Raw genomic sequence first — 15317 nt, 5'->3', positions numbered from 1 at the left:
AGCCTTTTCCTCGATTTGCTACACATTAAAATACAGCCCAGAGCTCTGCCAACTATCAGTCAAAACTGGGACCTGTAAGTTTGATCATGTTGTTTTTCTTCAGTGAATAATAGCAAGCATGATGTGGCTGTTACAATGAGTGTGTAATGCTAGCACTGTAGCTCACATACCTATGCTAGTGTTGCTAATGTTTGTGTCCTCCTGTCCAGAGTTACTGTACACAGTGGCGTGAAAAAGTGTTTCCCTGATGTCTTTTTTTTTTTGCATGTTTGTCACACTTACATGTTTCAGATCATCAGACAAATTTCAATATTAGTCAGTGACAACACAACTGAACACAAAATGCTGTTTTTGAATTAAACTTTTCATTATTCAGGGAGAAAAATGGGGATGGCGTTGTCGGCGCTATCTCCGGCGGTGGCTCCTGTGTTGGAGGTGCTGGGGTGGCCATTTCTGGTCGAGATGGACTGGGTGCCCTGGAGGGCTGGGTGGGTGTGGCCTGCGGCCCATGGCCTGCCCGGGTCTTTGCTGTGGTGGGTGGCCTGCCGGTCGTGTGTCCTCGGTTCCCCTTCGCTTGGTTCGGGTGGGCACGTGGGGCTCCTGTCCTTCCTGCTTCACTGCACCAGTACACCTACATATAGGACTTTGGGGATGGTCTACAGTCGGACACCCCCAGAGCTTTTAATTGTATAATAGACACATCCCATCTCATCGCATACACGGGTGGAGTGTGCTGGATCGGGGTGCCTCCTGCCTGTTCCATGACAACTGTCTGCTGGGCAAGGCTGGAGCTGCGGTTGTGGACTTGTCCGCGTACCACCAGGGCGCGGTGGCTCAATCGGGGCGGCCTAACCTGTGGGGGTTTTGGTCTGGCTGACCTGCCTTTCCCGGGGAGACCCACTGGGGGCCGGATGATGCAGGGGCTTTCGCCGGGGGTGCGTCCTTGGACCGACCTGGGCTGTGGGTATTTGTGTGCGCTTGGGGTTGGGTCCCGCAGTCTCCGGGGTGCGGGGTCTGTGCTGCTAGCGAGCTGCAGGCCGCCGTGGTGGGGTGGCCTGAGGATGCTGCGCTGCTTTGGCTGCTGGGTGAGCTAGGCTGTGATGTGGGGTGGGGCGTGGTGTCTCGTTTGCAGGGATCGTAGGCCTGGGTGTGTGTGTGTGTGTGTGTGTGTGTGTGTGTGTGTGGTGGTGGTGGTGGTGGTGGTGGGGGGGGGGGGGGGGGGGGGGGGGGGGGGCAATTCGTCTTAGGTCGGGTCTGTTCACTAGTATAGTTAATTGTTACTACCGTTACCACTAATAAGTATGACAATACTTATTAGACAATACTTATTTCAATACAGTATTATCACTATGGCTGTTGATATTATTTTGTCATTTCCATTACGGCCTTTACAGTGTTCCATCGCTCTATCGCGGTTCACCTTTTGCAAAATTTTTTAGTGCTTCTTTTTTTTTAATCACAGCATACAGTATGAACGCTGTTACAGGCCAAGCCTAGCCCTTTAAGAAGAATTGCATTGTGGGAAGTTGAGTGTCACTTTTTCACGCAGGATTATTTTTGTCCCTTAATAATAAAAACATTCATTTAAAAACTGCATTTTGTGTGCAGTTGACTAATTTGTTTGATGATCTGAAACATTCAAGTGTGACAAACATGCAAAAAAATAAGAAATCGGGAAGTGGGCAAACACTTTTTCACACCACTATATATAAAAAAGTGGTGGTGGCATCTGCAATATGCAGCGTTACCTTTCGGTAGTGGCCTGAGGTGTTGTAAGCGAGTGTGTGGTGAAGCTAGTTGCTAGCCTGTGTGGTGTTTTAATAACAATAACAACAACGATGTCGCTGTAACTTGCTTAATATGCTGGTCACATTATGTAAATGGAGCATTGTTGGGGGTTTTCGGAGGTTAACGTTTGGATATTAACCCACACACTTAATACACTATAGTTCCCCCTCGCAATATTGCGGTTCGATTATCACTACCTTCCTGTATCACGGTGTTTCAGAAATTAATTAATAAATGATCGCTGTTTCGTGGTGGACTATGGCCTATTATTAGTCAAGACATATTGAAATACAAGTGATATGTAGCACTGTGGTCACTAGGGGGCAGTAATGACATAAAAGATTGATGAGGCATTACCTTACATTACATTACCTTAAAACTGTATGAAGTCATGAAGTCAGCCATGGCATGTCTGACATGATAGAGTGAAAAAAGGTCTCCTCCCGTTTCGTGTGGAAGTGGTATGTTTTTGGCTTAGAAGAAATACATTTGGAGGCTAACTGGTTAGCTCGCTAGCTTGTTAGTGAGCTAGCTTTCAAGCTAGCGGCCGTCTCGCGTCCATGCAGCATAAGAGTGCGCAATGTGATGTAAACAATGAATAATAGGACAGTAAAGGTGGCTACAGGCGTGTTATTTCATGTCTACAGAGCTCTAATAATGTTAAAAACTGTATTTAAAAAGTCATAAACACGTTTTCTATGCTCTAACTACAAAAATAATCCATATATTAAATTTGAATCCTTTATCGCGGAAATTCATTTATCGCTGTCTGGTCTGGAACCAATTAACCGATATAAACGAGGGACGACTGTATTGTGGGATCTCTGACATATGTTTAAAACTGTTGAAAAACACTACAATATGGAAACACTAATGGGTTCCTTCTTCCATGTACCACCCCTCTACAAAGTTTCATGAAAACCGGTGCTTTTTTAAAAAATGTAAAACATGCTGAACTACTAACAATAAAACCACAAAGCTCGTGGTGACCTTAGATTTTTGCATAGCACTATAAATGCACAATAGCAATTCTCTAAGTTAATGGGACGCGACTGCCGTTATATTGTAAAGCTAGTATGACATTTGAACATTGAAATGCAAAGTACAGTACTGACTTGCGGGCCTGCAGAGGAACATCGGGCGCATCAAACAACTTGACAATAGGAGGCAGTAACAGGTGGAGGTAGTCGTCCAGGTTGGCGCCAAACAGCTGGATGGCGTTCAGCAGCTGTAGATGAAAGCACACCACACGAAAAAAACAACAATTTAAGGTGTTGTTGTCATTTCTATAGTTTAGTATGATAGTGTATGTAATGCTGCAAGAAGAGGGTGAGTGAACAGATGATGTATGTTGCATCCGAACGTCCACTCCAGACGCCATCTAACGTCATGACCACAGCTGATTAGCCCTCTTGTTTAAATGTGCACACGGCGCGACAGCAGGAAGCTGACGTGGAGGAGCTCTGTGAGATTATGGTAGCTGGAACGAACAGCCCCTTGAAATGATGGAAGTATGTTTTTCTTTTTGCTTTCCTTTAGATTAGTGGGTAACCCGAGTCCCATTTCCCTGATTTTAATCCTCGGGAGGCTACTCTCCAGAATACCTGACCCAGTCCATAGGCTGCTGTTATCCAATAGTCATGTCTCTGTGGCTAAAAGCAGGAGGCAAAAAGTTTTGATAATGTATGGTGGTCTTTGCCCTGAAACCATAATTTAGGACTTTAAGGGAAACTCAAACTAATACTGGCAGCAACAGCAGCTGAAACAAGAGAGAGTGCCATTTACAGGTCTATATCATCTTTGACCTGCTCTATTATACACATGTATGGTATAAACCTGAATGGGCTTGAAGGAAACCGCAAAGAGAAAACATAACTGGAATAAATCAATGAGAGTGGAACCTCGAAAGTGAAAGTGAACATTTTTCAGGAAAAATGTGCCTCTAAATTGATAAAAATCTTGTGCATGAAACCATGACTCATCAGCCTATTGTACGAGGAAGGATCAGAGGATTTTTCTTTAGCTTTTTTGCAGCAAAAGATGAGTACTGTAAATCGACTCACGTTCAAAGCATTAGGACGTCCACATCCTCACTAGCTATCTACAGGTAGTTGTTCTAGCTGTTGTGATGTTGCCTATGACAATGGTGCACAATTATTTACTGTCATGCCCCTCCTAGGGAACAGAACAGAACGAATTTGATCTACTATTGAGAGCATAATATGACCTGTACAGCACTGCCCTATGGGAAGTCAACAAAAACTGTGTTTAACTATAGAAGTCGCTGTGCACCTATGTTTTTGCAGCAAAACAAGCGCATTTAAAAAAAAGTACACACCAGCAGAGTTAAGTAATCCACCTGAATACCAAGTATAGTATCTAAGACAGGGGTGCTCACACTTTTTCAGCCTGTGAGCTCCTCTGAAATTACCAAGTCCCAAAGATCTACCTCGTATTATAAATATTTTCCGGACTACATGTCACACTTTTTTTAATGGTTTGGCGGGTTCTGTGACTTGTACTCCAGAGCGACTTTTTTTTCCCCGCACTTACAGCCTCGAGAGGGCTCTCTAGGCTTGTGTGCCAGTGTTATATAGTGTATGTGTCATGTTGTTTCACTTCAATGCCCCTAGATGGCACTAATGTGTTGGGCATCTGTGGAGTATGTCTGTTGTATGGAGGAGCTGTTAGTTGTGCTGTCGCTATGCTAGAGACAAGATGTTGCCACCCACACTGAAATAAAGCAATAAAGCAACCCAAACAAGAGATAAGTTTCTCTCTTTTTAGTTGATATATAAAGATATCACAGCCAGTATCTGCTACTCCTATCACTCCTGTACCACTGAAAATTTACAATGTAAACATTAACGTATAAAGACAACTCAGGGGCTATCCACATGGAAACATTTTCCGTTCAAAACGGCAAAGTATTTTATCGTTTCAGCCTCTCATCCACACAGGAACGGCGTTCTGGGTGACCAGAAACGGCTTCCAGAGTGAGCGTGTATACAGACAACGATGGTATCACCGACCCACCACCGCCTCGTCGCCGTCACATGACCAGACGTGAGCTTTGATGACAAGCCAACATAATATCTGAAGAGTTCTATGGACATGACTCATCTTAGTCAACATTCTCCTGATATTTTGTTGTCTTATACTCCATAATGACTTGCAGAAGTAATTCCACTTCTCGTAAGCCGAAGACGACAGACTTATGCGCATCCGTTCTTTGTTGTCTATGGTTTGGAGTGTCGTGTGGTTTCGTCTATGTGCCTGTTCACAGCACCACACATAAGTGTAGAAAGACGGAACACAATTGCCCCCAAAAAGAAAATCATATTCTGCGGATTACCAGCTGCAAGTAGTGAAACATGCAGCCAAAAACGGTAATCAAGGAGCAGAAAGAAAGTTTGGAGAGAACGAGAAACTTGTGAGGGACTGGCTAAAAGCGGAGGACACTAACTGCAATGAAGGCAACAAAAAAAAGCTAATCACAGGCTAAATGGCCACAGCTAGTGGAACAAGTTCACAAATGGGTGCTTCAACAATGTGCTGCCAGAAGAGGCTTGTCAACAGTGCAGTTACGTCTCCACACCCAGGTAGGTGCCAAGGCCATGAATATACAGTAGATGACTTTGCGGGTTGTTTTAGTATGTTATGTTAACATACCACCAATTCACGTTACGTTAACAGACGCCTGTTCAGCCTGTTGTTCTCCATTTTATTGTTATTAGTATAACTTGCCTTTCAAGATGAAATGTCTGTTCCCTGGTCTCTGATTTTATGAAATAAATTTGCCCCCAAAAATGTGACTTATTGTCCAGTGCAACTAATATATGTTTTTTTCGTCTTCGTTGTGAATTTTTGGCTGGTGCGATTTATACTCCGGAATAGACGGTACAGTCAAACTTGTCTATAGCAGCCACTGGAGGGAGTCTGCAAAAGTGGCCGCTATAGACAGGTGGCCTCTATAGACAGGTTGGCGTCCAGTTTGAATGTTGACCAGTAGAGGGAAAGAAAAGAAAAAAATAATAATAATAATAATAATGTTGACCAGTAGAGGGCACTGCGGACTGCGGATAAAAGTTGTACAACACTACTAGGCTTGTTATTATCATGTTTCATGGTTTTAATTCATCCTGAACATGCATACTTGTATGAGTCAAACAGTAGCACATCACATAGTACAATTCACAATTTTGCATGTCCAAAAAGGAGTAGAAAGAAGCAAAGCTTATTTAATCCTACCCCTCATCAGTTTCACATCAGTTGCAATACATTTATTCACCTCCTGTTCTTCCAAGTGTACTTTGTAGGTCTACATGACAATGTAGTGCAATCATAGCCAAGGTTTTTACTTACTAAAAGGAAGCTAGAGGCTTAATAATAACTGATAGAATATATCCACGACTCACAGAACAAAGCTGTGCTAGTAATGTCTTACGCTTGTTTTTTATATTTTACTTTTTATACGGCAAAGTGTCATTACAGCTTTAGTTCATCAGGAAGTGACGAGAAGTGACGGGAAGTGACGGTGGGCGTCCCAAGCAGGAGAGCTAGGCTCAGTGCTAGCTGTGAGTTTCGAGAGAGTTGGGAAGTGTGTTTATGTTGGCGTGGATGGAAAATCCTGCAGTGTTCTCCGTTGTTAATAAAGCCATTAAAGTGCATCGGCGACGTGAGTCTCTCCTTCCCCACAACAAGCGGCATTACAGTATTGACCAGTGCGCACCAGGAAATAAGCGGTGTCATTTTTTACAGGCATTGGCTGAACAGCTATGTAGTGGGGCTTGTTTAACCTTTGCCTTGTGGGCAAGCAGGAAGGAGAGACGATGCTGAGAGATGTGTGTGTGTGTTCTGAACTGCTGTCTGGTGGCCGCGTTCAATAAATAAAGTTGGCCGAAGAAACAGGAGAAGTTTCCTTATTTGCTTCGGAGCTGAATAACACTGACAATTTAACAGACTAGTAGCGAACGGAAAAGAAGACGGCTTTGTTTGTGTCGAATACAGAAGATGAGGACGTTGATGGATTTGTGAATGAGGATTGATGAAAAATAACGTGAGTACATTCTAAAATACTTCAATTAAGTACAACCGAACTCAGTTTTGCTCCCGCTGCCGCATGCATGCTGGCGTATGTTTTTTTTTTTTTTTTAATTTTAGCGTCGCTGGGAGCACGTCCTGTTCCCAGCCTAATTTGCGGTAATGTTTTGGTGCAAATGCTCTTAAAGTTACATGTTTGACCAGGAAATAGCAAGCTCAAAAAAAGACGGCTTTTTTATGTGGAACAACTGACAGTTTGTGTGGATCTTGTGAATGATTGTGACTGAGCTAGGACTCAGTAATTAAAGTCTACACACGACGGCTTCATTGATTGAAATACGAAACTTTTTCGTGCATGAAGCTTCTACTTGAGTTGGTAATTTGGCCGCTATATGCAGTCAGATATTGACCAAGGGAGACAAAATGGGTGGCCGCTGGCTGCGTTAGACAGGTGACTGCTATACACAGGGTCTATAACATGTAAATTTGTTGGGGGGGATTTTTCAGTGGCTGCTATAGGCAGGTGGCCGTTCTATACAGGTGGCTGCTAAGACAGGTTTTATTTACTATATTTATAAATATTTGATATATGTAAATATAATGTATACATAAATACAGTGGTGTGAAAAGGTGATTGCCCCCTTGCTGATTTCTTATTTTTTGGCATTTGTCAAATCATTCAATACCAAAGACTTATTCATACGTTTTTATTAACCCAAACGCCCTATCCCAAAGACGTATAAACGTCTTTTACTTTTTTTTGCGCAAGAGGCAAAAAGAGGTGATGACGCAACTGCACAAAAATAGACTGTCACTGCAGTTTTAAGCCAGAAAAACCGCCACAAGGTGCATTTGAGCTTGGCATGAATGATTTGTATGTGTTAACACACTCAACAGCAAGGAGGAAGTGGAAGAGCATGGAGGAGTGTAGCATGCAAAAGGTTACGCATTTTAGGGAAATTTTTACGAATGTACACCCACACAGACGCACACATAGTTTTGTTCAAAATGTGAAAATTGTAAATAGTTAATCGTGTTATATTTGTAAACAAATTGTTATTTTAATGTAAAACAACCATCTTTTGTGCTGTTCAAGTTGTGGCACAGCTGTTTAGATATTTTAGCTGTGACAAAAGCAAAAAATTTGTGTCAAAGTGAAAGTGTTTTTCTCCCTTTCCTTGTTGGGAACTGATACTTTCCTGAAAATGAGATATGTACTACTGCTGATTACAAAAGAACAGAAAAAGGAAAAAAATAACTTTTTCTGATGAAAAACGAGAGCCTGTTTCTTTTGGTAGGTTCCATATTTATATAGCCATAGAACACATGTGCCTTCTGTGTGCCTTGAAAAATCGGTCAAAATAGTCTAAAATGGCTGGTACTGAACAAATGTAAATATCACTCAATGACAACATAACAGAACATAAAATGCAGTTTTTAAATGAAATACTTTATTATTAAGGGAAAAAAAAATCCAAACCTACATGGCCCTGTGTGACACAGTGAGGGCCATTATCCATAAATGGCAAAAACATGGAAGAGTGGTGAACCTTCCCAGAAGTGGCCGGCCAACCAAATTTACCACCATAGCGCAGCAATGACTCATGCAAAAGGTCACAAAAGACCCCACAACAACATCCAGCACTGCAGGCCTCACTTGCCTCTGTTAAGGTCAGTGTTCATGACTCCACCATAAGACACTGGTCAAAACCAGCCTGCATGGCAGAGTTCCAAGACGAAATACACTGCTGACCAAAAAGAACATTAAGGCTTGTCTCAATTTTGACAGAAAACATCTTGATGGTCCCCGAGACCTCTGGGAAAATACTCTGTATGGTCTGACGAGACAAAAGCTGAACTTGTTAGAAGGTGTGTGTCCCATTACATCTGGCATAGAAGTAACGCATTTTAGAAAAGAAAGAATCATACCAACGGTAAAATATGGTAGTGTGATGGTCAGGGGTTGTTTTGCTGCTTCAGGACCTGGAAGACTTGCTATGATAAATGGAACCATAAATTCTGCTGTCTACCAAAAAAATCCTGAAGGAGAATGTCCGGCCATCTGTTTCGGACCTCAAGCTGAAACGAACTTGGGTTCTGCAGCAGGACAATAATCCAAAACACACCATCAAGTCCACTTCTGAATGGCTGAAAAAAAACAATATGAAGACTTTGGAGTGGCCTAGTCAAAGTCCTGACCTGAATCCTATTGAGATGCTGTGGCATGACCTAAAAAGGCGGTTCATGTTTGAAAACACTCCAATGTGGCTGAATTACAACAATTATGCAAATAGAAGTGGGCCAAAACATCTCCACAGCGCTGTAAGAGACTCACTGCCAAGTTATCACAAATGTTTGATTGCAGTTGTAGCTGCTAAGGGTGGCCAGTTACTAGGTCATCGCTTTTTCACACAGGGCCATGCAGGTTTGGATTTCTTTTCCCCCTTTATAATAAAGTTCCATTTAAAATTGCATTTTGTGTTCAGTTGTGTTGTCATTGACTAATGTTTAAATTTTTTTGATGGTCTGAAACATTTAAGTGTGACAAACATGCAAAAAATAGACATCAGGAAGTGGGCAAACTCTTTTTCACACCACTGTATATGAATATTTATGTACATTATACATGTATATCAGGGTGCACCCACTTTCTCAGCATGCAAGTTACAAGTAGACATGATCTATCTCTGACTATAAAGCATAACACATTTACAAAATCTAACCAGTAAACTTTGAAACTACTATCGTAAATACTAATAATTAGTATTTCACATTCACAATTTCAAACTTTACAGGTAATCAAAGTAGTAGCAATGATTAACAAATCATTTACAAAGCAATTCAATGTGGCAATAAAGATAATTACACATAATTCCTAAATACTTATGTACATAACCGGAGTACTGGTAATATCAAAATATCAATATCATTCAAAAAAGCTACATACACACAGTTTTACACAAAGTTCATGTATTAGCCCAGTTAGCATTTTCTATCAAACATTACCAATACACAAGAAATTAAAATGATTATTTAAAAGACAATGCAGCCGAAGTCAAGGCAACATATAAAAAAGTCTGAAGTCAGCTGGGATAGGCTCCAGCATACCCACAACACTAGTGAGAGTAAGCGGCATAGAAGATGGATGGATACATAACTAGCCACTGCAGGAGAACGGATAACTTTTATTATAGATAAAGGCATCTTACCGCTGAGCTAGTTTATCCGTAATCGGAATAATAAAGGTAAAAGTTGCATCGCTGTGTGTAGTGTGAGACATCTCTTCACTTAATCTTTGCCGCGGGAGAGCAAGAGCGAATTAGTAGGGGAGAATTAATATATATCTACAACAGACGTTTATGAGACCAACCGAAACAACCTTCGCAATCTACCCCGATCTAAGCATTTCAGTTGCATCACAAAAACGGACAAAATAAACAACACAATCAATATTATTCGGACCATGTGCTACTGAATAATGCCAACGATTAGGCAGTACGACCAACAGTACCAATATCCATTGGGTATCCATGCATTATCCCCTAAAAACTAAAGTGTGTTTCACCTACTATGCATCTTTCTGCAGATTTTTTCGCCAGTATGTGTAGTTGCAAGTCAAACAAAGATTGTTGTTTTTGCCACGTCAGCCACCCAGCACTTACCTTAATGGTAACGCTGCGCCCGGTGCTGTTGTCGTGCATAAAGACACGCAACATGTGCGGGATGAGCTGAGGCAGGTAGAGTTTGAACTCTCCACCCAGTGCTACCACGATCTGCTCGATCAGAAGGATGATGGTGTTCTGCATCGGGTTGTTGGGTGTCCAGTACTCCTGTAACACACAGAATAATATAGTTCCATGTTATTGTTCCTATTGCCTTTTGAAGGTGTGGTCCGCCTGCATGATAAATCAAGAATAACTGTACACTTGTCTGTTCCAAATGCACAATCTCGGTGTGTATTGAAAGGTGAATGAAATTCCAGTGTCAGTAACATTGTGGCTGTTTCTACTGTATGTTGGAGTCATTTAGGTTCAATTTAAAATTGCGATAGGTATGCTTACAGACCATATAAAGCCTGTGTAATTCTTTCCTAGAAGGTGTGAGATCGTGTTGGAAACCTTGCAGTGAGTACAAAATAATCAAAAATTTCTATTAAACTATAGGTCGCCAGTGGCTAACATCAAGGCTCTGTGCTCAGTATTCATCTGTGAAACATGTGGATAGACTCAAATGGACAACAACAAAAAAACAATGTGTCGACAAGAATAGCCTTGAAGCCTGCAGCCCACCAGCAGCACAGACCCCGCAGCCCGGAGACAGAATTTGTCTGCCTGGTTAGTCAGATGTATTGGATATATATTTATATATTATATTTGGAAAGAGGAGCTTCCTAGCTTTCAAGTGATACTCTAGGGCAGTGTTCACCAACACATCGATCGCGATCGACCAGTAGATCTTTGGCACTTTGTCGGTCGATCGCGAGAATATTAAAAAAAATGTATTAATACATCAGTGTCCTCCCCTCGCAGAGAGTGACCAACAGGCAGGTATTTGGACCACTGAACACGCCCGTAAGCTTTGCCACTCTCCAGGTACGCAACCTTCAAGTTCCAACCAGGAACCCAGTCCCCAAAACCCGGCCGGAGGTACGACAGCACCCACACCGGCTCGCCTTGCTCCGCAAGCAACAAGCGTTTAGCGACAAGCATGCAGAGGTTAAGAGAGAGGGGCTGAGAAACGTTGCATATTAATATGGCTCAAAATCTGCCTTTGCTACCTCAAAATTAAGGCACAAATATAACTCCATAGACATGCACCTCCAAAAAAATCTTCGAGCTGCGCGGACGCGGCTCATTAGGGCTGACAGTTGTAACGCATTGACCTGCCCCTCTCTCCTCAATCACCATTGCTGGCCCACGACACTGAGCCAACAAGCCAAATAGAATTGTGGTTTGTTCATAGAGCCAACGCCACAAGCCCAACCCCAACGAAGATCCACAAAAGTAGGGGTGCCCAGGGCCAAGTGCGGCCCAATTTACAAAACAGCAAAAAATTGTTAAAAATAGAGCAAAAGGCCCAATGAGTAAAGTTTGAAATGTTGATACCAACAACTAATGTATTTAAATACAAAGCTTTAATAATGTATCACTTTTTACTTTACTTTAAAAACATTTCTCCAAAAATAGAAATATATATATACTGCAGATACATTCCTGATCAAAATCTTAAGACCAGTCGAAAAATTGCTAGAATTTGCATTTTGCACATTTGGATCTTAATGAGGTTTTAAGTAGAGCTTACAATATGCAAAAACAAGAAGGGGGAGTGAGACAAAAAACATTTTGAAAAAGTAATTTATTGAAAACAACAATTAAACTGAAATAGGCTGTTTATCAGCTGATCAAAAGTTTAAGACCATCGCTCAAAAAATAACAAAAACCTCTTCAAACCAGAACAAAAAATGTTGTCAGTAGGACTCAGTAATGAGTAGCTCCACCGTTCTTGTTAATCACTTCAAAAATTGGTTTGGGCATGCTTGATGGGAGTGTTTCCAGGAGGTTAGTGGGAACATTGCTCCAAGTGGTGAAGATGGCTTCACGAAGGGCACCAACTGTCTGGAACTGATGGCCATTTTTATAAACTTCCCTTGCCATCCATCCCCAAATGTTCTCTATGGGATTTAAATGAGGGGAACATGCAGGATGGTCCAAAAGAGTGACGTTATTCTCCCTGAAGAAGTCCTTGGTCAAGCAAGCATTGTGAACTGCAGCGTTGTCCTGTTGAAAAACCCAGCTGTTACCACACAGACGAGGGCCCTCAGTCATGAGGGATGCCCGCTGCAACATCTGCACGTAAGCAGCCGCCGTTTGACAACACTTCACCACCTGAAGCTCCAATGTTCCACTGAATGAAAAAGCACCCCAGATCGTGATGGACCCCCTCCACTGTGCCGGGTAGAAAACATCTCAGGTGGGATCTCCTTGTCATGCCAGTAACGTTGGAAGCCATCTGGACCGTCAAGGTTACATTTTTTCTCATCAGAGAATAAAACTTTTTCCCCCTTTCAATGTCCCATGTTTGATGCTCCCTGGCAAAGTCTAAACAGGCAGTTTTGTGGCATTGAAGGAGACGAGGTCTTAGATTCCTTTTTTGTTTGTTGTTTTCCTGCAGATGTCGTCTGATGGTTATTGCGCTGCAGTTGGCACCAGTAAGGGCCTTAATGTGAGTGGAAGACCGCCCTGTGTCTTGATGAACAGCCAATTGGCTCCTCCGGCTCTGCGCAGGTGTGATTTTTTTGGGTCTACCACTTGACTTTTTTGTTCTGTAATGCTCAGGATCTTTAAAAAAAAATTAGAATGACTGATTTACTGCACCAAACCGCAGAAGCAATGGCACGCTGCAAGAGGCCTTGCTTATGCAGCTCGACAATCCGACCACTTTCAAAAAGAGAAAGCTTCTTAGATTTAGCCATCAGGAGGGCATGACAGTGTGAATGCCTGACAGAAAATGAAAATTTTAAGCAGATTTTGGCTTTTATAGCCTGTGGTCTTAAACTTTTGATCACATAGGGTCGTCCGGTGTGGGTTGTGGGGGGCGGCCTCTCCCCTCGGTGGGGGCACGGGTGCTTGAGCCCAGCTGCCTCTGTAAAGCCATCTCCGCTGGGTAGGAGGGTGGGTTGAGGGAGGGCGGTTTTAATTTTTCTGTTTATTTTATTTTATTTTTTTTTATAATAAAATAAGTAATAAGTTAATTAACTTATTACTTATTTTATTGTATTTTATCTATTTACATTATTTGTGTATGGTATGTGTGGTATGTGTGACATGTAGAGACTGCGTGCTGCCCTCTAGCTCTTGTGACTCTCCCCCCGATGACTGGGAACTTTCCGGCATTACCGGTTGCTCTGGGGACCGTGCCGACCTGGAGGGCCCTGCTCTCTTTGTGGCCTGCATGCTGGGATGCCCGGGGTGCGCAGGGGTGGGGGTCTCGGATGTGCAGTTTGGGCTTGGGATGGGGGTGCGTGGTGCTGGGGTCGGGGGATCCCTTCCTTCCTCCCTTCTGGGGCATGGCCGCTGTGTTGTGGTGGATGGGGGGGGGGCTGCGGGCGGATGGGTGTGTGGGTGCCCGTGCGGGCAGGGCGCTGGCTGGGGTCGGCGGGGGGGATGCTTACTCTGGTGTGGGGTGATCGGGGGTGGCTTTGGTGGGGGGGTTGGGAGCGGGTCTGGAGGGGGGCTGATTGGCGGTCTCCGCTACTTGCTGGTGTCTAGCTACTCTCTGTTTCCTGGCGCGTGGGCGCGGCTCCTGCTGTTCTGGTGGTGGTCGGGTCTGCCTTGGGGCGTGTGGCTGGTCCGTGGTGTTTGGCAGTGGCGCTGTGGTCCGGTAGGGCTCCGGTGTTGGGGGTGCTGAGGGTATCGCCTCTGGGGGGGTTGGACTGGCCGTCCTGGGTAGGACCTGTGGTGTGTCCTGTGGTCCGTGGCTTGCCCGAGCCTGTGCTGTGGTGAGTGCCCTGCCTCTCTGTTTGGGCGGTGTTGGGGTGTCCTTCCTGTTCCACTGCACCAGCTCACATACATATAAGACTTTGGGGGGTGGTCTACAGTGGTGAGGGAGTGGAGTTGCCTTGCGGAGGTTTCTTTGCCCCTGCCATGCCACTGACCTGTCGCCCCTCAAATTGAATCGCACAGTCGACACTTAGGTTGACACTGTGCGTGTGCCCTGGGGCCGGGCGTCCTGGGGGGGTGGTGCTCTGCCGGGCGCTTGGGCATTTGTCACCGCTGGTCTTTGTGCTAGCTGGGCCGCTGTCTGCGTCTTTGCCTCCCGCGGTCTGTCTGCGGGCTTGTCGAGGGTGGGGCTCCAGTGCGCGGGTGGTGCGCCGTCGGCTCTGGTGGCGTGTGGGTGGTCGGCTTCCGGTGGAAGGTGGGGTCCGGCGGCTGGTCTGCTGCTGGTCTCGCGTCCTCGGCTGTGGTGCTCGGCCTCCCTCGGATTGGGGGTGCAGCACTTCCTCTCCGGGGTTTTGCTGCCCCGCGGGTGCCGGTTGGCGCTGTTTGGTGGTTCTCCCACCTGCTTGCTCATTTGCTGTCACTTCTGGCGTGGGCGGGCTTCTTTACAGTTGTGGGGGCGTCTTTTTTTTTCTCTTCCTCTCTATCCACTCCTACTCCTGTCCGGCAGCTCCAAATTTGCATGATAACAAAACACCAAAGCCAAATAAATTCTGTGTGAAAGGGGAAATGTATCTCACACTTTTTCCTGGCAGAGTTGGCAGATTAAATCTGTTGAGCACGTGAGGGCATTTAGATCAACAATTCTATCTGCCTTAAAGGCTGGACAGGACAGGGAAAAAAAAAAACAAACAAAAAAAAAACTCATTAAGATCCAAATGTAAAAAATGCAAATTGTAGCAATTTTTCAACTGGTCTTCAGATTTTGATCAGGAGTGTCTTGAGTTCTGGACTCCTATAGAGCAGCTACACACAATAACCCGCAAAGAA

At 44.0% G+C, this 15317-nt stretch overlaps 1 protein-coding gene across 1 annotated transcript in view; it reads right to left on the bottom strand.

Moving 5' to 3' along the window:
- mtor (mechanistic target of rapamycin kinase) overlaps window positions 1-15317 on the bottom strand; it is a 127066-nt gene that overhangs the window by 86297 nt on the left and 25452 nt on the right. The window contains exons 21-22 of the mRNA XM_054767890.1: window positions 10494-10661; window positions 2904-3016 (exon numbers count right to left, since the gene is read on the bottom strand). Coding sequence (XP_054623865.1) covers window positions 2904-3016; window positions 10494-10661 — 281 coding nt within the window. The remainder of the gene's footprint in view (window positions 1-2903; window positions 3017-10493; window positions 10662-15317) is intronic.

The sequence above is a fragment of the Dunckerocampus dactyliophorus genome, chromosome 1, assembly GCF_027744805.1.
Source record: "Dunckerocampus dactyliophorus isolate RoL2022-P2 chromosome 1, RoL_Ddac_1.1, whole genome shotgun sequence".
NCBI lineage: Eukaryota > Metazoa > Chordata > Actinopteri > Syngnathiformes > Syngnathidae > Dunckerocampus > Dunckerocampus dactyliophorus.
Note: the sequence above shows the minus strand (reverse complement) of the source record. Positions and strands in the feature narration are given on the sequence as shown.